This window comes from Taudactylus pleione, unplaced genomic scaffold (assembly GCF_031769625.1).
Source record: "Taudactylus pleione unplaced genomic scaffold, aTauple2 ptg000290l, whole genome shotgun sequence".
NCBI lineage: Eukaryota > Metazoa > Chordata > Amphibia > Anura > Myobatrachidae > Taudactylus > Taudactylus pleione.
Window position 1 is genome coordinate 8,813,580 of NW_028284692.1, and position 23,307 is coordinate 8,836,886.

At 45.5% G+C, this 23,307-nt stretch overlaps 1 protein-coding gene across 2 annotated transcripts in view; it reads left to right on the plus strand.

Annotated features, from left to right (window-relative positions):
- Window positions 1-23,307, plus strand: part of GAA (alpha glucosidase) — a 61,529-nt gene that overhangs the window by 7,114 nt on the left and 31,108 nt on the right. Inside the window, exons 2-10 of one of the 2 annotated variants that reach the window (XM_088482651.1) lie at window positions 4,336-4,785; window positions 11,353-11,498; window positions 12,967-13,132; window positions 14,510-14,606; window positions 19,060-19,179; window positions 20,214-20,332; window positions 21,367-21,498; window positions 21,609-21,719; window positions 22,528-22,641. In XM_088482651.1, coding sequence (XP_088338777.1) covers window positions 4,336-4,785; window positions 11,353-11,498; window positions 12,967-13,132; window positions 14,510-14,606; window positions 19,060-19,179; window positions 20,214-20,332; window positions 21,367-21,498; window positions 21,609-21,719; window positions 22,528-22,641 — 1,455 coding nt within the window. The remainder of the gene's footprint in view (window positions 1-4,335; window positions 4,786-11,352; window positions 11,499-12,966; window positions 13,133-14,509; window positions 14,607-19,059; window positions 19,180-20,213; window positions 20,333-21,366; window positions 21,499-21,608; window positions 21,720-22,527; window positions 22,642-23,307) is intronic. The other variant, XM_088482652.1, reaches the window with a different exon arrangement.

A 23,307-nucleotide genomic window follows, 5' to 3' on the forward strand; every position in this document is an offset into this window, starting at 1 on the left:
GAGGCCGGAGGGAGTGGCCCTGAACATAGCAGAGCGGCGGCTACCAGAGCCGCCGCTGATGCTTCTACACAGAAGTGATCACATAGTGATCACTGTAGAACCGGAGCCGCAGCGGGAGGATGTCCCGCTGTCGGCCCGGATACAGAGCAGAGCGGCGGCTACCAGAGCCGCCGCTGCTGCTCCTACACAGTGATCACTATGTGATCACTGTAGAGCCGGAGCCGCAGCGGGAGGATGTCCCGCTGGCGGCCCAGGTACAGAGCAGAGCGGCAGCTACCAGAGCCACCAGCTGCTGCTTCTTATTGAAGGGGTGGGTCCGGCTGCCCGATCACTGCTGGCCACAGTGATCGGGTTACTGTTGCTAGCCCATGGAAGTTCGCCGGGAGGGGGGTGCTGACTGTGCCCGATCACTGTGGCCAGCAGTGATCGGGACACAAAGGAGGGGGAGCCACGGGTGTAGAGGGACCAGAAGGTACCTCTGATATAGGCGGCAGTGGGAAGATTAATTTCCCATAGCCACCTAGTGGCCATTTCTGACTGGTCGTATCAGATACGACCATGTCAGGGAAAGCTCAGTCTGGTATGGTCGTATCTCATACGACCGTGCCAGGCAAGTGGTTAAAGAATGTAACCTCTTTCGAGCAGGGCCGTCCATCCTCTTGTGCTTCTCCCTACTGTATTTTAGTTTATCTCTTAACCCCCACTAGGGCAACTAACACTCGGCTGCTTATGTGGGTGTAAAGGTCGCTAATATAGCAATGTTTATTATACATGTCCATGTCCTGCTTTGTATTGTATTGAATGTCACTGGTTACTTATTTGTTCATGTACTTTGTAAGGCGCTGAGGAACACTTGTGGTGCCATATAAATAAATGATAATAATACTACTACTACTAATAATAATTAATATAGCACTTTTCTCCCAATAGTACTCAAGTGCTTTTTGAATGAAAAAAAAACACACAATACAAAATAAGCTAAACAGAAATAACTAAGCATTGGGGTGGATTTTTTGTTAGGAACTAAAGGGCTTCTAGACTGGAGGCCTCTAGGCCACGTATGTGTAATGCTGAACGCAAATACCCCACTGTCGGCAATTTGTGCGAGCACAGGACCCGTTCTGTGATTGTGCAGAACGGGTCCTGCGTGATTGCACGCAGCTCCTTCTATGCCTCTGCCCAGGGGTGTTTCAAGAGAGGAGGGGGCCCGTGTGCAGTCTCCGTCATGGGCCCCTTCCTCTCAGTCCAGCGACCGGCAGCGCATTGAGCGCAACGCGGCCAATGTGCACTGATAGACTCTGAGCACTAGAGTTTGCCCAGAGTCTATAGCGCATGCGCAGGTCACCGGGACAATGGGTGCAGTGGCCATTTTCCCTGTACTGCACATGCGCAAAACAACGATGGGAAACCGGCTGCCATGTTCCAGGCGTTTTTACAGCGCTAATGTGGGACTCCAGAGAGGTGAGTATAATTTGGGTGCAAGGTGTGCGGTGCGGCCCTCCTGGACCCAGGGGCCCGTGTGCACCGCACACGCACCCATTCTAAATACGCCTCAGAAGCATATAAGGGGTGGAGACTGCTGTGTTCCCGGAAATTAGGGCATGTCCGCTCTGTTTTCCAGGAGTGGCAAGGCCAGGGGTTGCATCCACGAACGCAGTTTCCTGGCCTCGCAAGCCGGCCAGCCTGCGTGCAGCTTTGCAATTCCGTTCTAAGCTGAATCAGGTCCTTTGTCCGTGTTTCGGGACATGATACTTAGTAAATCTGTGTCGCCATTATGAATGGTGACCGTCATTTTAATGTACCAAATCTGTTTGGAACAGAGACCAGTCCCTTAAACTACATTTAGAATATTTTCATGTCCAACTACAATAAATTATATTTCCCAGCATGTCATTAAGGGTTTATGATGTACAAGACTGTAATTAGATTTGTTTGTGCCCACACCTATGCACACCCTGTTGGTTAATGAGAACCCATTTGGGTATAACTTATATTTTAACAGTCCAGTATTGCATCTTCATTGAAACACTGATATCTGCAGTGTGGGCAGAGTGAAGATTTGCTTATGATCAAAAATGCATATGGATACTTGAATTCCACATCTTTATTTTGAGTTGAAGGCATTTTAAGTTATATGCAGCTTTGAATCTAAAGTATATACAGTATGCACTCTAAGCAAAAGATGCAGCCATCACAAACTATAAAACCTGGCATCTGGTTTATGCAGATGGAAAACTTGGGGTGGGTACACACTTGCACCATATCGGCCCAATTTATAGTTTCCGAGCACATCGGAACGACAAATCTGGTATTTTGCGCAGTGTGTTTGTGCAATCCAGTGGGTCACATGTGATATTGTGTGATTAGCTGTGCTGCATGGCCAATCGCATCATATAGCATGCAGGGCTGTGTATTTAATGAAGGACGTAACGAGTGATCGTTCATTCGTTCATTAAATCTTCCTAGTGTGTTCCAGCAATCTTGCATAGGGTAATTGATCCGTCCATCTGCAAGATTGCCAGTCGTTCTATTGTGTACCCACCCTTTCACCTCATTACTAGTGCATTTCAGGATCCATGTAACTCAGAATAAGATTCATCATTTATGTGTCTGCACGTCCTTTTGGTATTGCATGTGCACATTAACATCCGTGATCAGTCTTTCCAAGGACAAAGTGCAAGTAACTCTAAATATGGATGAAAGTTTCACAGTGGAACAATTTTGCACCAAATCGGCATAGCAAAAGTATATGTATTCTAATTAGCGTGTTAGTCCATTTCAGCATAACAGCTGCATGAAGTCAAACATTCAGCCATGTAATCTGCATAGCCACACGCTCAGCAAACAAGTTAAAATAGTGCTAGTGTGGTTATATGTGCATTATACACTACTGTATAGTGTTCATTCTAGCACCCTGCACTGGTCACAACCTGTGCAGTTCCTCTTTCCTGCCTGGGGTGTCGCTCTCTGCTCTGGTGCTTCTAGCACACTCTGGTATGTATCTCAGCAGTTTGTTGCATTAGCTGAGTGTGCTAGAAGTACCAGAGCAGAGAGCGACACCCCAGGCATGAAAGAGGAATTGCTCGGGTTGTGACAGGTGCAGGGTGCTAGAATGAACACTACTGTATATTCACCTCATGTAACCCATATTAGCAGAGTAGTAGTAGCAGGATAACACTAGATGGGATTATTGTTGTGCACTCTTGCTCTCCCTAAGTAGTAGACAATACACTTTGCCAGAATGCATAAGGTGTTAAATGTGTTGCGCAGTTGTTTGGTGCTAGTTGCGGTTAGTCCACACGTGATCTAGCTTAACCAGGTCTTAGGTTAGTTGAACAAGGCAGGTAGAACAAGTAGCACATGACACAGGCATATAACAGGTGTGTAAACAATAGTACTGTTGCACCTAGAGCATACTGGTCATTGTAGTGTGTCGGGCGCCTGGGTGTTATATGCCCCGGTGTAAGGTAGCACTATACCCCACTAATATAGTGGTGGTGATACAATGAATTTAACAAAATGCCTATGGAACCGTGAACATGAATATTAACAGTGAATGGACCACAGTATGTTGGAGGCCAGATTAAGAGTTTCCTGTAAGAACATTTATGCATTATGAATATACACTACAAGGCCAAAAGTGTTTGGATGCCTGAATATCACATCAATATGTGCTTGCTGAACATTTCGTTCCAAAACCATGGGAACCATGGGCATTACTATGGAGTTACCCTCCCCCTTTTGCTCTTAGAACAGCCTGTACTCTCCTGAGAAATCTTATCACTAGATGTTTGGACATGGCTGCAAAGATTTGCATCCATTCAGTCACAAGAGCATTATTATGGTCATGTAAAGATGTTTGGCAATAGGCCTTTCATGCCTGGCCTTATAAACCTTGTGATGATGTTGCTTCCTAAGGCAGTGTGCAACACTGTAATGAGTGCTGCATTGGAGGATAGACGATTGATACATGATTCAGCACATGGCAGTCCCGTTGTGTAAATGGAGTAGTATACCGCTACACGACTGAGCTCTTAGACGTGGCCACGTTACAACAGCAGCTCTTTCAGTTGAATGTACTGACTTGTTGGAAAGGTGTCACCCTATGTCAGCGTTATGTTGCATATAAACATTTATACCTCTTTGTAATTCAGGAGTAGATAATATAACAATGAGTCCTTCCAATGCCATTGGAAGTGCTTATTGTTCAGTTTGTGACTTGTATTTGACATATTTTGCCTGTCACTTTGCAGAATTTATGTTTAATGTTAAATTGACTCCTTGAAACATGTTACCTGAACTTGTAGCTCCTAATACTTGTTTGGGCTTTTGCAGGGGGTCCACGTCTGCTTCACAATGCCCAGGAAAAGCTCTCTGGGAAGAAGACAGCTGAGATCTGGAAATCTAGCATTGGGGCTCAGTGTTATTCTTCTGGTCTGTACAGCTTGCTGTGCACTTCCCTCTTATGTGAAAGAGTCTGACCCTTCACAGTGTACTGTGGACCCTGGCAGTCGGTTTGACTGTGCCCCAGAGAAAGGTGTAACTAAAGAAGAATGTGAGGATCGGGGGTGCTGTTATTCTCCAGCAGCAGATGGCCCAGGCATTGGACAACCCTGGTGCTTTTACCCACCCACCTACCCCAACTATAAGATGTCCAACAAAACCGAAACAGAAAATGGCTTTACTGCCATGCTCACACGGAGTGTACAGACCTTCATGCCCAGTGATATAATGACCTTACAGCTGGAAGTTTCATTTCAGACTGATTCAAGACTGCGTATTACTGTGAGTATTTTTCATCACTAGTCATCCTTTACTTAATTTGATTTTTCATTAAGTGTCTGAATATATTGGAATGTCAATTGGATCAATTATATTTAATTGATATTAAGTTATTTCTCCTTCATCCACTAGGGGACACTGGAGGACTTCAAGACAGTGGGGTATAGACGGTGCTGAGTGGAGCTAGGCACTTTAAATTTAAATGAAGTGTGACTAGCTCCTCCCCTCTATACCCCCCTATAGGCCAGTATTAGTTTGTGCCCGAGTGGGAGCAGGTCACAAAAAAAGGATCTCTTCTGCTAGGGCTAGGATAGGTTTTAAAAAAAAAAAGAAGAATTCCTAATCTGAGGACAGACAGGCAGTAACTGCAACTGGCTGTCTGTTACGCGGGACGCTACCGGAGGGGACCCACTTGCAAGTGGGTCCCCTCAGTCTTCAGGGGGGGGGCACATGCGGACCCCCCAGTCAGAGCCAGCCGCCGGCAGCAGCAGGAAGCCTCCACACGTCTCCCTGTGAGTACAGCTGGCTCCCTGATTAGCAGGGCAGCCAGCTTATTGGTACAGTAGGTGGCCCCTATACTGCGCTGGCGGCTCACACACCGGCGTGAGGTCTTAGTACAGCTGGCTCCCTGATTAGCAGGGCAGCCAGCTCAGCGCTTCAATAGGCGGCCCCACAGCGATCCGCACCGGCGGCTCAGCCACCGGCGCGATGTTAGTACAGCTGGCTTCCTGATTAGCAGGGAAGCCGGCTTAGCGCTACAGAGGCGGCTTCCTGTATGCACCGGCTCCCTGACAAGCAGGGTAGCCGGTGTTTTCCCGGCATTAGGCGTCTCAGCAATACTGCACAGAGGCAGTACATATATATATATATATATATATAACAGTTATACTGGGTACACGCGCCAGTTTATAATAACGGCGCTAGAATGCGGGGGGCGGAGCTTAGCTCCGACTTCCTCCTCCTGCCTCCCATCAGCCCCAGCGTGTCACTGCATGCAGTTTGCTGGCGGCCATTACGGGGAGCGGCAGCGCTGGACAGCCTACACGGACCTGTATGTATCACAGCAGGGGTTTAGGCTGATGTAGACAGAGAGCATAATAATAATTCATCTTTGCCTGGCGCTCTGGCACTGCTAGGAGCGCTGTGGTGGGCAAGTGTGACTGTCTCCAATCTCTCTGTACCCCAGTATACTCTGTTTTTCTTACCCTGTCACTTAACCTCTTTGTGTTTTGTGTGGCGTCTGTATGTAGCATGACTGGCAGGTCTAAGGCTTCGCAAAAGTTATTTACCTGCAAAAAGTGTGGAGTAAAATACACAGGGACAGTCATCTACCTCCAGATTGTGTGACTGTTGTTATACGGATCAGCAATCTGCAGAGATGTCAGAACCACCGTCTTGGACGCAGGTTACATCTGTTATGTCCTCTCTCTCGGCTGAACTGGAGGCTTCTTGTAGAGAAAGAGAGGCTTATAGGTCAGCTGCTACAGAGGAACCAGCATGGGCGAGATCCCTAGCTGTTTCTATGGAGGGGATTTCCAAAGCCATGACAATAGCGTCCGCTCCGCAGGTCTCTAAAAAGAGATTGTTACCCTCAGTCCTCCATTGGGATGACCCAGAGGAGGAGGAGGATATGCCCGAATTAGAAGAGGGTGAATATGCTCCAGATTTGCCTAAAGAGCCTCTGGAGTCTGATACTGAACAGGTATCAGAGGGAATAGAAGCCTTGATTGCTGCAATACGACAGGTATTGCACATACAGGAAGAGGACTCAGGTCCTGCAAAACAGTCTTTCTTTCTTAAGAAACAAAGACAAGCTACGGCTTTCCCTATATCGGAAGAGCTGGATTCCCTTCTAACGACAGCCTGGGAACATCCAGATAAAAAGTTTCAGATGTCCCAGCGTTTATTATCTTTTACCCTTTTCCAGCAGATAATAGAAAGGTTTGTGAAACTCCCCCTACGGTAGATTCATCTGTATCGCGATTGTCAAAAAAGACTACGCTCCCTGTTCCTGGAGTCACGTCTTTAAAGGACACGTCCGATCGGAGACTGGAGAGCACTCTTTTAAGTCCATTTACACCGCCGCAGGGGTGACTCTTCGTCCAGCGATAGTTAGCTGCTGGACTAACAAGGCTATTGAAATTTGGGCTAAGCAATTGGCGGACGGAATGAAGGATCAACTACCTATGATGGAACTCATTCCGTTAGCAGAACATATAGGTGAAGCGGCAGCTTACCTTGGAGAAGCGTCTAAGGATGTTTGTTCTATTGCCTCCAGAACTTCAGCTCTGGCAATTTCAGCACGGCGGGCGCTGTGGCTCAAAACTTGGCAGGCTGACGCGGAATCCAAAAAGGCTGTGGGAGCACTTCCTTTCACTGGACATGTACTATTCGGGGCAGAACTAGATAAATGGATATCTCAGGCTACTGGAGGTAAATCCACTTTTTCTACCGTCTGCAGCTCCTCCACCTAGACGATCTTACTCAGGACCTTCGTTTCGGTCCTTTCGGGCCCCGGGTCGTTCACGTGGTCGTTTCAGAGGATCATCAACGTCCCGTGGTACCAAAGGTCGTGGTAGAACCGCAGCCACCAAAGGCTCGAGTCTACAGGAAGTTAAGTCCACTTCTAAACCCAGTGCATGACGGGCTTCCCTCTCACCTGGGGGACCCCAGAGTGGGAGCGCGTCTTCGGGACTTCAAAGAGGTCTGGATGGAAACCTGTGCGGATGCTTGGGTCCAAGATATAATAATTTGGGGCTACGAGCTAGATTTCCAACTGCAACCCCCGAATCGTTTTTTTTACCACAGGTTTGCCAGTTTCCAACGACAGAAGTGTGGTCTTAGAGAAAGCAATAGTCAGGCTTCTGTCCATGAAAGTGGTAATCCAAGTCCCCAGTCATCAGAGGGGAAAAGGATTTTACTCCAGTCTTTTTGTCATTCCGAAGCCGGACGGCTCGGTCAGACCCATTCTAAACTTAAAGGATCTCAATCCATACTTACGGATCTTCCGGTTCAAGATGGAGTCTCTTCAGTCGGTAATTGCAGGCTTGGAGGAGGGCGAGTTCATGGTATCTCTAGATATCAAGGACGCCTACCTGCACATTCCCATTTGGCCACCTCACCAGGCTTTCCTGAGATTCGCAGTTCGGGATTCACATCTCCAGTTTCAGGCCTTGCCCTTCGGCTTATCTACGGCCCCACGGGTATTCACAAAGGTTATGGCTGTGATGATGGGTCTCCTTCGGAAACAAGGAATCACTATTATTCCGTACCTGGACGACCTACTCCTGAAGGCGAATTCCAAGGATCAACTATTACAGGACATCACCATGACGCACAACCTCCTCATTCGTCATGGATGGATCCTGAATTTTCCCAAATCGCATCTGCAACCGACACAGAGATTGCAGTTTCTAGGAATGATCATGGACACCGTGTCTCAATGGGTGTTCCTTCCCCAGGACAAGATAACTTCCATTCAGGAGATGGTGAGGTTGGTCCTTCGACGTCGGCAGGTTTCGGTTCATGCATGTATCCGACTTCTGGGGAAGATGGTGGCAGCCTTCGAGGCTGTCCAGTACGGTCGTTTTCACTCCAGACCTTTTCAGCTAGATCTACTATCACAATGGTCGGGATCCCACCTGTTTCTTCACAAGAGAGTCCAGTTATAACCCAATACTCGGATTTCCCTACTGTGGTGGCTAAAGTCAGTTCACCTTACGGAGGGAAAGAGATTCGGGGAGTGGGATTGGACGCTTCTTACCATGGATGCGAGTCTAAGAGGCTGGGGGGCAGTAATTCTAGAGCATCACTACCAGGGATGCTGGACAGCACAGGAAACTAGTCTTCCAATCAACATATTGGAATTAAGAGCAGTTTTCTATGAATTACGGACAGCAGCTCACTTTCTGAGGGGCCGAGCAGTCAGGGTCCAGTCCGACAATGCCACAGCAGTGGCATACATAAACAAACAAGGAGGCACCAGAAGTCATGCGGCAATGAAGGAAGTCAGCAGGATTCTGATCTGGGCGGAAAGCTACGCAAGGTCGATTTCGTCAATCTTCATTCCGGGCGTTGAAAATTGGGAGGCAGATTACCTCAGTCATCAGGATGTACATCCAGGAGAATGGGCATCCACAGGTGTTTCGACAGCTGGTCCAATGGTGGGGTCTTCCGCAGGTCGACATCCAGGCAGAACAATCAACTGCCCCTTTACTGCTCTTGAACAAGGGATCCACAAGCGGTGGCTGTGGATGCACTGTCAACACCATGGCGGTTCCAATTCATTTATCTATTTCCTCCATTTCCCCTTCTCCCTCGAATCCTTCAACGCATCAAGAGGGAACAGGCCAAGGTCCTGCTGATAGCTCCGGACTGGCCTCGCAGAGCTTGGTACTCCAACATTCAGCTCCTGTTGGTAGACAATCCGTGGCCCTTACCACTCAGAGAGGATCTGCTCCTTCAGGGTCCTTTACTCTATCCAAACTTAAAGTAGCTACGTTTGACGGCGTGGTTGTTCAAAGGGCCATCTTAAGACGTAAAGGGATACCTTCCAAGGTGATTCCTACGATGCTTACAGCCAGGAAGGAAGTTACTTCCAAGCATTACCATCGTATTTGGAAGGCATATGTAACCTGGTGCGAACGTAGAGTTCTGCCTTCTACGGAGTTCAGTCTTCCCAGATTTCTGCTTTTTCTGCAAGCAGGTCTCTCAGCAGACCTTCGGTTGGGATCTCTGAAGGTACAAATTTCAGCACTCTCGTTTTTCTTCCAAAAGAAATTGGCCTTATTACCGGACGTGCAGACTTTTCTGCAGGGTGTGGTTAGATTACAACCACCCTTTGTTCCTCCTACAGCTCCATGGGACTTGGACTTCGTCCTGTCTTTCTTGCAGTCTTCGTTGTTCGAGCCTTTGGAGTCGGTGGAATTGAAGTATCTTTCATGGAAGGTGATACTTCTGCTGGCTCTAGCTTCCGCCAGGAGGGTGTTGGAGCTGGGAGCTTTATCATGTCTTCCACCATATTTGATATTTCATGAGGATAGAGCTGAGCTACGCACCAGAATGGATTTTCTGCCTAAGGTGGTTTCGGCCTTCCACATCAATCAACCTATTGTGGTTCCGATTCTTCCACAGGATTCTCCTTCTTGTAGATCCTTGGATGTGGTTAGAGCTCTTCACATATATGTAGACAGGACGGCAGCCGTTCGCAAGACAGATACTCTCTTCGTTTTGTATGATGCTGCTCGTCCGGGTTGGCCAGCTTCCAAACAGACACTGGCTCGATGGATTCGTCTGACCATACGACAGGCGTATATGGCCTCGTCTAGGGAACCTCCATCTTCCATTACCGCACATTCCACTCGCTCAGTGGGTGCCTCGTGGGCGGCTGCTCGAGGCGTTTCTATGGAATCTCTATGCCGGGCAGCTACTTGGTCAGGACGGCATACTTTTGTTCGGTTTTACATATTTGACACCTTTGCGACTTCTGCAGCGCAATATGGTCGGTCTGTTTTGCAGGGTTCTCAGCGCTTTCCCACCCGTGATGGGAGCTCTGGGACGTCCCCACTGTCTTGAAGTCCTCCAGTGTCCCCTAGTGGATGAAGGAGAAAACAGGATTTTGATACTTACCGATAAATCCCTTTCTCCGATTCCACAGGGGACACTGGACGCCCACCCTGCACTGTTCTTCCTGCCACACCTGTTATGCCTGTTGGCGACATGTTTGTCTAGGGTGATGTTATGAATGTTAGAGACATGTTTGTCGTCTCTTGTTTCATTCTATGTTACTTTCTTTTCACCTTTCAGTTGTTGTGTACTTTCGCCTCCTCCTCTTCTGTCAATATTTTTTCTCTGCTCCCCTCGGGCACGGTTCTAATACTGGCCTATAGGGGGGTATAGAGGGGAGGAGCTAGTCACACTTCATTTAAATTTAAAGTGCCTAGCTCCACTCAGCACCGTCTATACCCCACTGTCTTGAAGTCCTCCAGTGTCCCCTGTGGAATCGTAGAAAGGGATTTATCGGTAAGTACCAAAATCCTGTTTTAATGGGTAGAAGCAATGAGTAATCATCATGATTGGTTTATCACATATACAATAGATTATCTTTCCACCAGCAGTTTGTAGTTTAGTTTCTTCCTTCCTTCCTAATTCATTGACCTGTTTGGCCTCACAGCTAAAGCATCTAAATATATATTTTAACAGAATAATAACATATTCCAAACTTTAATTGCTGCACTAACGTTAATGGGTGGCAATAGAAATGTGTTTGGAACTTCACATATTTGCTAGAGTAACTGGCTGCCGCAGTCCTATACTAACGCATGACTAAGGCAACATGCTGGGTCCTGATCCCGGCAACCAATGCTCCATTGTCTAATATCTGTTCTGCCCATATTCTCATAACCTCCTGCTGCAATTGGCTTAGCAATAGATAGATGGAGCATATACAGGATACTGTGGTGGTGCTCCCCTATTTAAATGGAGTGGGGATGGTTTTTGACATTTTCAATGTGTTTATCTTTTACATTATGTTATAATATTTATATTTTGTTCCTTCATATCCATTTGTAGATAAAGGACCCTGCTCAGAAACGCTATGAGGTTCCAATAGACACACCTTGTACCAAGGGAAAGGCATCCAATGCACTCTATGATGTCCAGACTACTGCAGAGCCATTCAGTATACTGGTCAGAAGAAAGTCCAGTTTACAGATCCTGTGAGTGCTTATGGTGATTATTGCCATACACTAATGCAATGTACTATAACACCTGTAATAAACTTATTGGGAACAAATACATTGTGCTGCCAGAACAGTGTAGGAAAGGGTTAGATCCGAGATCACGGCGGTCAGAATACAGACAGCGGCATCCCGACAGTCAGAATACAGACGCCTGAATGTAAGTAACCACTATCCCTTCTCCTAACCCACCCCTCCCGCAGCCTATCCCTAACCCTCCCACCCCCTGCAGCCTGTTCCTTCCCCTCCCTCTAGTGCCTAACCCCTAAACCTGACCCTAATACTTGCCGTTGGGATGCTGGCAGACGGGATTCTGGCGCCGGGATTCCAACTTCTGTCGTGATTGCGGCACCGGTTCTCTGAGCGCCTGCATCCCAACTGCTGGAATAGTAACTACATCCTGTAGGAACACTCATAATGACGGCACATTGCGACTGCAATGCCACTCAGTTTACCTCCCCCTTAGGGGTGCGCAGTAAAATGAGCGATGTTGCTCTTCCATGATTTGCGCATCCACACATCACAGATAATTGAAATGCCACCATTGTGTTCTCCTTTACACATTGAGTTTCTTAAAATGTGTGTTTCCAGGATCTATTGAATCCTCAAATGGTAATGTAAACTTGACTAGTCAAACGTTTTGAGAACATAATTTCTTCTGTAGTTGGAGCAGCCAGTTTACTAAATGAATCTAATTTACATGCCAAAGGTCTTTATAAGTGCCTATTGCAGATCCCCCAAATTCAAAATAATACTAATAAGTCACAACTCTAAATATGTGAAAGTCTCAGAGTCTTCTCACAACAGATTAGTTGAGTGGGAAGCTATTTTCTTACACACAGACTTATTACAGTCTGCCTATTTTAGCCACTAATGCTGGTACATACTGCCATCAGAGCAGCCTTGGTAAGCTATATACACTTACCAATTGGCCACTCAATATGTCTGGACTGACATCACAACTGGATGGGCATTTTAAATTTGCCCGCCCAGTTGAGATGGCCGTGTTGGCGGTCCCTGCAGCAAGTGTACAGGCGGTTGGCAGGTCGCCCATACACACCGGCAGATGTGCTGTGCTGCAGGGCTGACCTGATATGTCTGTGGACTAAGTCATTTACAGACATATCTAGTGTACACAACCGCTGATGCATTTGCGATATATCGCTTGTCGATACTACGAGCAATATATCGACTATTGTGTACCCTGCATCACAAAGGCACATGATTTCACAATTTTTCTAGGATGTGTTTACCCCATATAACACAATTGCCCAGCTACCTTGTGTCATTTTATATCTGCTCACATTCTGTTTCAGACATGAGGGGTTTAGGGTGTATTCTATGTATTGCACTAAAGCTCAATTATTTTTATATAAAGGACCCTTGGGAACAATGGTTTGCTCTTTTTATCAGCCCCATATTTGAGGTTGACTTCTCCTCATTACAGGATGAACACTGCCCTGGCTCCATTGCTATTTGCAGATCAGTTCATACAGATTTCCACTTCTCTGCCCTCCCGGTATTTGTATGGTCTGGGGGAGCATCTCACCTCCCTTAACCTAGACCTAAATTGGAACCGGCTCACATTCTGGAACAGAGACCTCACACCACAGGTAAGGAAACCGAGGCTCACTATTACTGTAGGAAGACAAAAGTGGGCACACCTATTATTATTTACTTACCTGTTTAATAAATCAACAAACACTTAGATAAGATCCAAATTCAGTGTTATGAAAATGACAGTGAATTATATAGAATTAGAGCCACTCCTTGCCACAGGTTAGCCTTAACTATAATATGCAGTTAACTATTGACTTTCCCATGATGAATCCATAGTTATTTTCAGATCTGTGAAAATTATGATTCTGCTATTTTCTTATAATGAAGTAATACACCATCCTATGTTAGTCTCTAATTGAATAATACAGTATATCATTTTACTTTTCTCTATATTGGATCAAAATTTGAAACTTAGAATTATGCCATGTAATACAATAAATGTGTGGTTTTTCAGTATACCGTGGACCATAGATTACAGCACAATTGATCTATATGCAACTAGAAAAGAATGCTGGCAAAGCATTGCTCAGAAGAAACATGTAAAAAGTCTATACACTTACAGTAGTATATTACATTGCAGTTACTGTACTAAATTCTGTGTTTAACTCCAAATCCAAACGCTTACTTTATTAAATGTGACGTCCCTGTGAAAAGCAGCATTGTGAGGCAAGTGTGATCGTGACGCTGCTCATTGATGAGCACTATGGTGTTAAGTCCTGGCAGTATTCAATGGCGAGCATTTGCTGAGGCCGGAGGGTCTTTCTGTCTAATCCTGCAGGAGATTGGGTATTTGGCAATCTGATAGGATACCAGCTAGAATCAGAACTTAGAACCCCAGAGATGACATTGCATGTTATAAGGACATAAGTAGATTTAGGTCGCCTGTCAGAACTATTGTCTCAGATATAATCCATAATATTTATTTATTGAGGCCAGTGCTCCTTTCTTGGCCCAGATTACTCCTTTTAGTGGGGGAACTATTTGTCCCAAATGCCCTCCGTGTTGGGATGACTCTGCCTTAAGGTTTCTCAGTGGACAGTATCTTGTATAGATGATTCTCCTTTCTTTGAATAATAAAAAAAAATCTTAATTTTGGTGGCAGGAACATATGAGAAGTGGTGGGAAAAAGCTTTTGAACATTTTTGCTGCACTCAATCAATGCACAGCAGTGTAGTGAGACGAGGGTCAATAGGGTCTATTTACTAAGGCTTGGATGGAGATAAAGTTCCAACCAATCAGCTCCTAACTGCCATGTCACAGGCTGTGTTTGAAAAATGACAGTTAGGAGCTGGTTGTCTGGTATTTTAGCTCCATCCAAGGATTAGTAAATAGACCCCAATGACTCAGTGAGGCATGGTTATATTACAGTGACATCAATGTTTCTGCTCTGTTTAATGCTAGTATTGCCATCTACCTGCTTACTGTTCTAGAAAAATGCAAACCTCTATGGTTCTCATCCATTCTACCTGGCTTTGGAAAAAGGTGGTTCAGCTCATGGAGTGTTCTTGCTCAACAGTAATGCCATGGGTAAGTGTTCTTCCTGTATGTCAATACCCTACTGGTTCATAATTAGTGCTTCCAGACACATTGTCTCCTACACTATGAATAAAAAAAATTAAATGAAATAATCTATGTTGTGTATGATTTGGGCTTTTTGCGAGGTAATTACACATATATATCAGACATTGAAAAAATAATTATATATGTTTTTTTTTATAATGGTAATTGCTCAGAGGCACCAGTCAGTTGTTAGTGATCGTGTTTAGTTACAAAAAATTAACAAAATTCAATAAACTCATATTTCTCGCAACATAAATGAGCTTTAATAAGCTTTAGCTAAGTTTTTAACACCACAAGTACAGTTCACTATTTCCAAAGAACCAAAAAACTTCTCTTTAGCAACAACATTTATAGGGCCTGATTCAGCAGAGGAGGCAGTTGCTATCGCAATTGCTATCATGGTAGTAGCTGCGATAGCACTAATATGGTAATGCAGTAGGAGGCACCACTTCTCCTCCATGCATTACTGATCCGAGTTGCATTGTACAATGTAACATCGGATCATCTTCGTGTTCATTGGCCAGCTCATTGGCCCATGGGGTCACTCAGGTCGGCTACTGCAGATGCACAAAAGAGGCCAGGAAAGGTCCATCAGCCGACAGAGATCTTGGCCTCATCACTCCATCCCAATGGAGGTGACACACCTCCATTTTGGGAAATTGAGGCCTACGCCACCCCCACCCCAAAATGGCAGCAGACAGTCAATCACTGACAATTTGCTTCCGAACTCCGTGCAAAGTCGCAGACCTGTACTGCACTTGCGTAGTATAGGTCCGGCACATGCACAGATTCCCGATCATTGGAATCTGAGTGGTTTCTTCTCCTGCGTCCTCCACCAAATCAGGCCCATAGTCCAGTCCTTGCACTGCTAAGGCTCCCCTTCTGACAGTCACCATTATTCTAGCTATCCATGGATAGCGCACCCTCCTGCCTGAAACTGGCTGCTTTTTGTACTACTCCTACACACTACGCCACCTGTCTGTTTCCAACTTACTCCAGGTTTGGGGGTAAACTTCCATCTCCAGGTTACTCCTACCAACTCTTACCCTCTGAACCATCCCTTACTTTCTTTACATTTGAGGTTCATGCTATATGCCTCTTCCAACCAGTACACCTGCGAGTAGCTGTCATTTACCGTCCCCCTGGCCCTCCCTCCAAGGGCCTGATTCAGACCTGCTCGCGAGCACTGAGGGAGCCCCGTCTTGCGCATGCGCGAGACCCGAAATATCGACGGCCAAGCCGTCCCCATGGGAACGCCTACCGTCTGGGGCCGGCCCCACTGACATCACTGATAGAGCCAAAAGCACTCCTGGGCTTGCGGCAGCGAGACCCTACCGCAGGGTCTTGTCGCAAGCCCGATGGTCTTGACCATCGCGACCATCTTTTTGGCCGCTCGCATAAGCTGTGGGTGATCACCCACAGCTATGCGAGCGGCCAGGAGGCCGCTCCAATATTAGGTAGGAGGGCCCTGATTCAGAGCGAGCGCTCTTGTCAGAGCGTCCGGCTCTGAATCAGGCCCCAAGTTCCTTGACAATTTTGCTTCCTGGCTCCCTCACTTTCTCTCCTCAGACCTTCCCTCCATTATCCTAGGTGACTTCAATATCTCAATTGATATCCCCACAGAATCCTCTGCCTCCAAACTCTTTACCCTCACATCTTCATTTGGTCTCTCCCAATGGACCTCCTCATCCTCCCGTGTGAGTGGGCATTCTCTTGAACTGGTCTTCACTCACTGTTGTGGTATTTCGGATTACTCCAATTTCCTGGATTACCCCTCCCCATTAATTTTATAGACTCTGACATCCTTCTCCCCTGTATCTGGAGAGGAAGTCTTGGCCCTCATCCAGGCCTCCCTCCCCCCCTTTGACCCTATCCCTTCACGTCTCCTCCGCTACCTCTCTCCTTCTGCCTGTTTCCATATTGCCCCACCTCCTCAGTCTCTCATCTGGGACTGTCCCTTCTGCATTCAAACATGTCCTTGTCTCCCCTATTCTTAAAAAACCTACCCTTGATCCTAACTCTCTCCAACTACCGACCCATCTCTCTCCTCCTTTTTGCCTCCAAACTCCTTGAGTGTATTGTTTACAACCGCCTTTCTTTCCTCCCACTCCCTCCTTGACCCTTTTCAGTCTGGCTTCCATTCTCTCCACTCCACAGGAACTGCCCTACCGAAAGTCAGCAATGACCACCTTGCTGCCAAATCCCAGGGCCACTATTCTCTGCTCATTCACCTTGACTTCTCTGTTGCTTTCGACACTGTGGACCACCCTCTCCTGCTGCAAATCCATCACTCCCTTGGTCTACGTGACACTGCCCCCTCCTGGCTGTCCTACCTCTCTGACCGATCCTTCTGTGTCCTCTCATGACTCCTCTTCCCCCCCCCTCCCCCCCAGCCTCTTACAGTTGGTGTTCCCCAAGGTTCTGTTCTTGGACCTCCTATTCTCCCTCTATAGTCCTCTCTAGGTGAACTCATCCGCTCCTTTGACCTCCATTATTATCTTTATGCTGATGATACTCAGATCTACCTTTCCCACCCCTGACCTCTCCCCCTCTATCCTCTCTCATATTTCCAACTGTGTCTCTGCTATCTCTTCCTGGATGTCCCAGCGATTGCTTAAACTTAATATGTCTAATGCTGGGCATACACAGCCAGATAAAATGTCTGTCAGACCGACAGACATTTTATCTGGCCGGCTGCCAGCCGCAGATGTCGCCGGCATACACTGTGAGAGAAATCTCACAGTGTATCAGCCTGACATCCGCGCTCCGCCCCCGGGGGAGGAGACATTTCCCTGTCCACAGGAAATGTCTGTCTGTCGGCCCCACTGGGCATACACTGCCCGATGCGGCCGACAGTTACCGGGTAAATATCGCATCGGACGGGCATGCTGGACAATCCTGCATGCCCGACCGAGCAATATTTAACCCTCGGTCGTCCGCACACACGCTCCAATTTTCGGGGCGATCCGCCAATATCAAGGGGAACGCCCCGATAATTGTAGTGTGTATGGCATAAGACTGAGCTGATCATCTTCCCACCCTCCCACTATTTCTTTATCAATTGATGGCACAACTATCTCCTCCAGCCCCAATATGCTCTGTCGGAGTTATCCTAGACTCCTCCCTCTCCTTCAAACCACATATCCAGAACCTGTCGCAGTCCTGTCGTTTCCATCTCAAAAATATTTCCAAGATCAGACTCTTTCTCACCTGGGATGATACTAAAACCCTCATACACTAACTGGTCATCTGCAGATTGGGCTACTGTAACCTATCTGGCTTCCCCAACTCCCATCTCTCTCCTCTTTAGTCTGTCCTTAATGCTGCTGCTCAGCTCATCTTCCTCTCAAAACGCTCTACATCTGCCTCCCCTCTCCTACAAGCCCTCCTCTGGCTCCTCTTCCCTTTCAGAACCCAATTCAAGGTTGTCAAGCTTGCTTACAAAGCCCTCACCCATTCCTCTCCCATTTACATCTGACCTAATCTCCCTTCACTCTCCTGTCCACCCTCTTCGTTCAACAAATACACGCCGCCTCTCATGCCAACTGCTTGATTACTTCCTCCCACTCCCGCCTCCCAAGATTTTGCCCGTGCTGCTCCTCACCTTTGGAATTCTCTTCCTCTCCCCATCAGATTCTCCACAATCCTTCAAATGGGCTCTCAAGGCCCACTACTTCATCACAGCCATCCAGCTCTCATCCTAACTTGCTGCTACATGCTCCTTCCTCCCTGTCTACCCCAGTTGTTCTATATCAAGTGACAGTAATATGTAAAGAAGCACTACTCTAATGCTTGCAACAGTCTGCAGATAGAAACAATTTAACATACATTTAATAGACACTCTGTTTCCAATCCTTGTAAACCATATCAACACTTTTTTAGTTTCAATGAGAAAGTCTCAGTTAGTGCAGCAAATACTTATGTTTTCGCAATCAACATTGTATGTCAAAAAAGTGCAAAAATGTGCCATGAAAACAAGTGCCCAAATAAAAAGCTCTGATCTAACCGCCTATCAGTGCATAAATGCTGCATTTATGCTAATAATTAGTGCCGGACTTTTTGAAATCGATCTGTCCAGAGAATTTTCTATAAATCATGATAAATGCTTCTGCTTTCATTTCTTTTAATTTAGTAAAACAACACTTTCTTATTTCTTTGTCTAAGGAGTCTATTCAATATTTTGGTGTAGTTTTGAGCACCTATTGCGATATACCTCACACCCCTGTGCTATCCATTGTATTGCAAATAAAAATGAATGAAGGTAACACCATATTTTGAACATTTTCTTCCTGATCAGTTATTTAAGGTAGTGGATCTGATAGTAAATAAATCTACAAGAGTGATCGGGCACTGTGTAATATCTATCGGCATTATAATTTTTTTGTTTTTCCAATCTTTCTTCTTTTCGTTTTTTCTGTAGATGTTCTTCTGCAGCCGGCTCCAGCCCTGACCTGGAGAACCACAGGAGGAATCCTGGACTTCTATATGTTCCTTGGCCCAGACCCTAAGGCTGTGATCCGCCAGTATCAGGAAGTGATTGGTGAGAATTATGGGAAATGAGACTGTGCACTATATACATAACTATAGAACATAACCTTTCATTTATTTATTTGTTGCTTGTTTTCCCCCTACACACTTTGGTGGCTGGAATAGGGTGATTACTCCAAATGTATTTGTATCTGTAAAAAGTGGGTGTGGGGTGTCAGGGGAAGACCATTCATTAAAAAGAGTGACTGACTACTTTTAAGATCAACAGATTCGTACGAAGTAAGTGGTCAGATAATCCAGTTTCAACTTTGATATTGCTGCTGGTGCAGGCTTTGGTGATTTGAACAACACTTTATAAATGGGAGGTATGATGGAAGTAACTCCACTGGAACATTCAGGGCCTATTGTGGAGGCAGAGACAAAGCTCAAAAGGAGCAAAACCATGGAGCACTGGAGGGACGAGGAATTTAAAATGAGCAAACAGATTTAGAATTGGGAAGTTGTGTGTCCTAGCTCAGTTCTAAATTGCCATGCAAAAGCAAGGCTGCCCTGTATTTGTGTGTGTGTGTGTGTGTGTGTGTGTGTGTGTACTGTGCGCAAAATCATGTGGCAGCTCGTACCATGCATGGAAAAAATGTATTTGCACCTCTTACCTTGCAACATAGTTTATCCAGGGGTAAACTTGCTCCTTTTTTGATCCTGTTTTTGCTTTGCTCCTAGTACATGAGGAACTCTGTGTCTGATTACACAGTTTTACTCCACCAAGTCTGCTTTGTGTAATATGTTATGTAAATCTCTCCTTATATATCTGTTAAAGGGTAGGGTACAATCAGACACGGGATAGGAGAGTATATCTTTACAAGATTGATACATTTTTTTTTTTTCTCCCCCAAAAATTACCTCCCTGCACCCATGTCTGAATATCACACTTCTACAAGCAGGATAGTATTCCTAAGTTTGATAAGAAATAAATTTCCTTTTCTCTTCTGTGTTGTAATTCTGTATCTGTGTAATACTTTCTGACCATCACAATAAGGGAACTCCTTGATTCCTCAGCTGTGTAACAATGATTTGTTTCCTGTGCAGGACTTCCCTTCATGCCACCCTTTTGGGGCCTGGGCTTCCACTTATGCCGCTGGGGTTACTCCACTTCTGATATTACGCGGGAGGTGGTGAGGAATATGAGTAAAGCCAGTATACCTTTGGTAAGAGAGCAACATGAAATGGAATTTATTTTACATTTGATCACAGGTCCTACATCTGTTGTCATTAGCACATTCCAGTTATGGAATACATACATACATACATACATACATACATGTAATTTTGTGGGTATGGGATTGAAATGCCGATGGCTGCCCGAAGGGAGGAAATCCCGACAGTGGCCCGTAAGTAACCTAACCCTACTCTCTTTCCCTCCCTAACACTTCCTTAGGGGTGCCTAACCCTAACCTCCTCACAGGGTTGCCTAAACCTAAATCCCCACACCCTAAACCTAACCCTCCCGGGGGAATGCCTAACCCTGACCTCCCCCTGGTGGCACCTAACCCTCCCCGGGGGGTGCCTAACCCCAAGTCCCTCCGGGGTGCCCTAAACCTAAGCACCTCCTCCTCCCCACCCCACAACATTTGTAAGGAATGGCTGATCTGTAACATAACCTTTTATTCCTAATATACATTTTCTGTATCACATTTCTACCTTTTTGATGCTGCTAAAGTATATCCTATACAATTTATCGACACCAATAGGATATTTCTCCTGGTTAGGATATTACCATGAGAGAACCTAGACTGCTTTTTCGTTTGCATTAATGAGCCAACACTAAAGGCCCCCAAACACCAGGCAACATATTGTGTGATCCTGTGATCAGCTCGGAAACGCGGAACGCTGGTCGGAAATGCCGACCGATGGCGAACAATGTTCCATGAGCCGTCTGAGGATCTGTGAAATTGCACATGTTAAATTTCACTGATTTGCTGATTGTGATCGGCAAATCAGTGAATATGTTGGATTTCACCGATCCTGCAACCCGGCGTCTCTGGATCGCAGGAATGTGACAGTCCGTCGCTAGTGTATGGGGGCATTTAGACTTCCCTGAGGGACAGACTTGGTTTGCTCAATATTCAAAGATTTAAAACACATGTATCTATCTGTAAGTGCTGAGAATGCCCCATTGTAAATCGATTGCTGGTAAAGGAGTTTTCTTCAGTCATTAACATGTTTATATGGGGCTCCTCAGGATGTACAGTGGAATGACATTGACTACATGGATGAATATCGAGACTTTACTTATGACAAAACACGTTTTGGAGATTATCCAGAGATGGTTAAAGAATTCCATGCACAAGGTCTAAGATACATCATGATTGTGGTAAGGTGGTTAATATAAAACCGGGGTAACGGGTGGGTATTATTTGGAATGCTGTTTTTTTATTTAAAGGTAAAATGCTTAGTAGTGAATTACAGTATAACACTTTCCAGGACCCAGCCATCAGCAGCTCCAGCCCCCCTGGATGTTACCCACCTTATGATGATGGACTGAAGAGAAGAGTTTTCATTACTAATGAGACAGGCCAACCTCTTGTGGGCAAGGTACACGATCGTCTTATTCCTTAAACTGCTTTTGTGAATAAGTACCTTATTTGTTAACACAATATTTTGCCACTGATACTTGTTCTGCTTGATGGGATTATAGTGTTCATAGCACCCTGTACCTGTCACAACCCATGTAGTTCCTTCCTCTTTTCTGTCTGGGGTGTCGCTCTTCTCTGGTGCTTCGAAGACACTCTGGTCTGTATCTCGGCAGTTTGCTGCATCAGCTGAGTGTGCTAGAAGCACCAGGGCAGAGAGCGACACCACAGGCAGGAAAGAGGAACTGCACAGGTGCAGGGTGCTAGAATGACCACTAGATTATATGTGTGCACCATGAGTGGTGAAATATGTATACAGACATTAAGCAGTCTACCCACTCCTTTTAATAACATATTAAACAAGCTTCCAAATTTGCAATTACCTGTGTTCATAAGGGATTATCATTGCTTTGCACTACCAAAAACGACCGTATTAAAAGTATAACTCCATGCACTCTGTTGGACATTTTTTTTAGGGGGTATATTTACTACAGTGAGTTTTTAGAAGTGGAGATGTTGCCCATAGTAACCAATCAGATCTAGCTGTTATCTTATAGAAGGTGCTAGATATATGTTAAGTAGAATCTGATTGGTTGCTATGGGCAACAACTCCACTTCTAAAAACCTGCACTTTAGTAAATTTATGCAGCTGTGTGATGTCCTGCATTACATAGTGATTTAGGAGTCATGGGACAGATGTATGCTGCTCATAGTTCTATGTATTGTCTCCTCTTTGTCTGTCCGTTATGTTCTCATTCACTGTTGTGCAGGTTTGGCCAGGTCTTACTGTGTTCCCCGACTTCACAAACCCTGACACATTCAGCTGGTGGTATGATATGGTGAAGGGTTTCTATGAGCAGGTGCCTTTTGATGGCATGTGGATAGTAAGTAGTTTATCACTGTATATCACTTGCCTTACCCTTATATTTGCATACATCAACATTTATTAGTAATTCATTTTCAATGAAGATAGTGGCTTCACTAATGTGTCTCATTAATTAGGCAGCCCTAATAAGAAGGCGCAGGCCTTTATTCTGAACCCATTAAAAAATGAGAGTAATTAATGGAAAGACTGCAAGAACTGAAGACCAAATTTAATTAAGCATATTGCATTAATATTACATCTTTTGTTATACCGTTACAATAGAGACATCTATGGTGTATTATGATCAACATTTTTAAATACATTAAAGTGTAGCAATCTATCCCTGAAATGATTATGCGCTTCAATAACGTAATGTAATTATTTGCGAAGGATAAAGTTGGGGTGGTACTGGTTTTTGTTATATTTACTGTAAATGCGTAGAGATGTGCCATATTGTATACAGTGGTGACCACACAAAATGTCACAATTAAACCAAGGACAGATGTCCATGCTCGCTACCATTTTAGCAGACAACTAGGCCGTTGTAGACTTATTTAGCTGTAAATTTAGTTGTGTGTGGCACCTAAAACCGCTAAAGATGATTATCATGTCAATGTAATCTCTCAGATGTCGTTCAGACAGACTGTATTGGCATCTGTGGCCAGATTCAGGAGTAATCGGAATA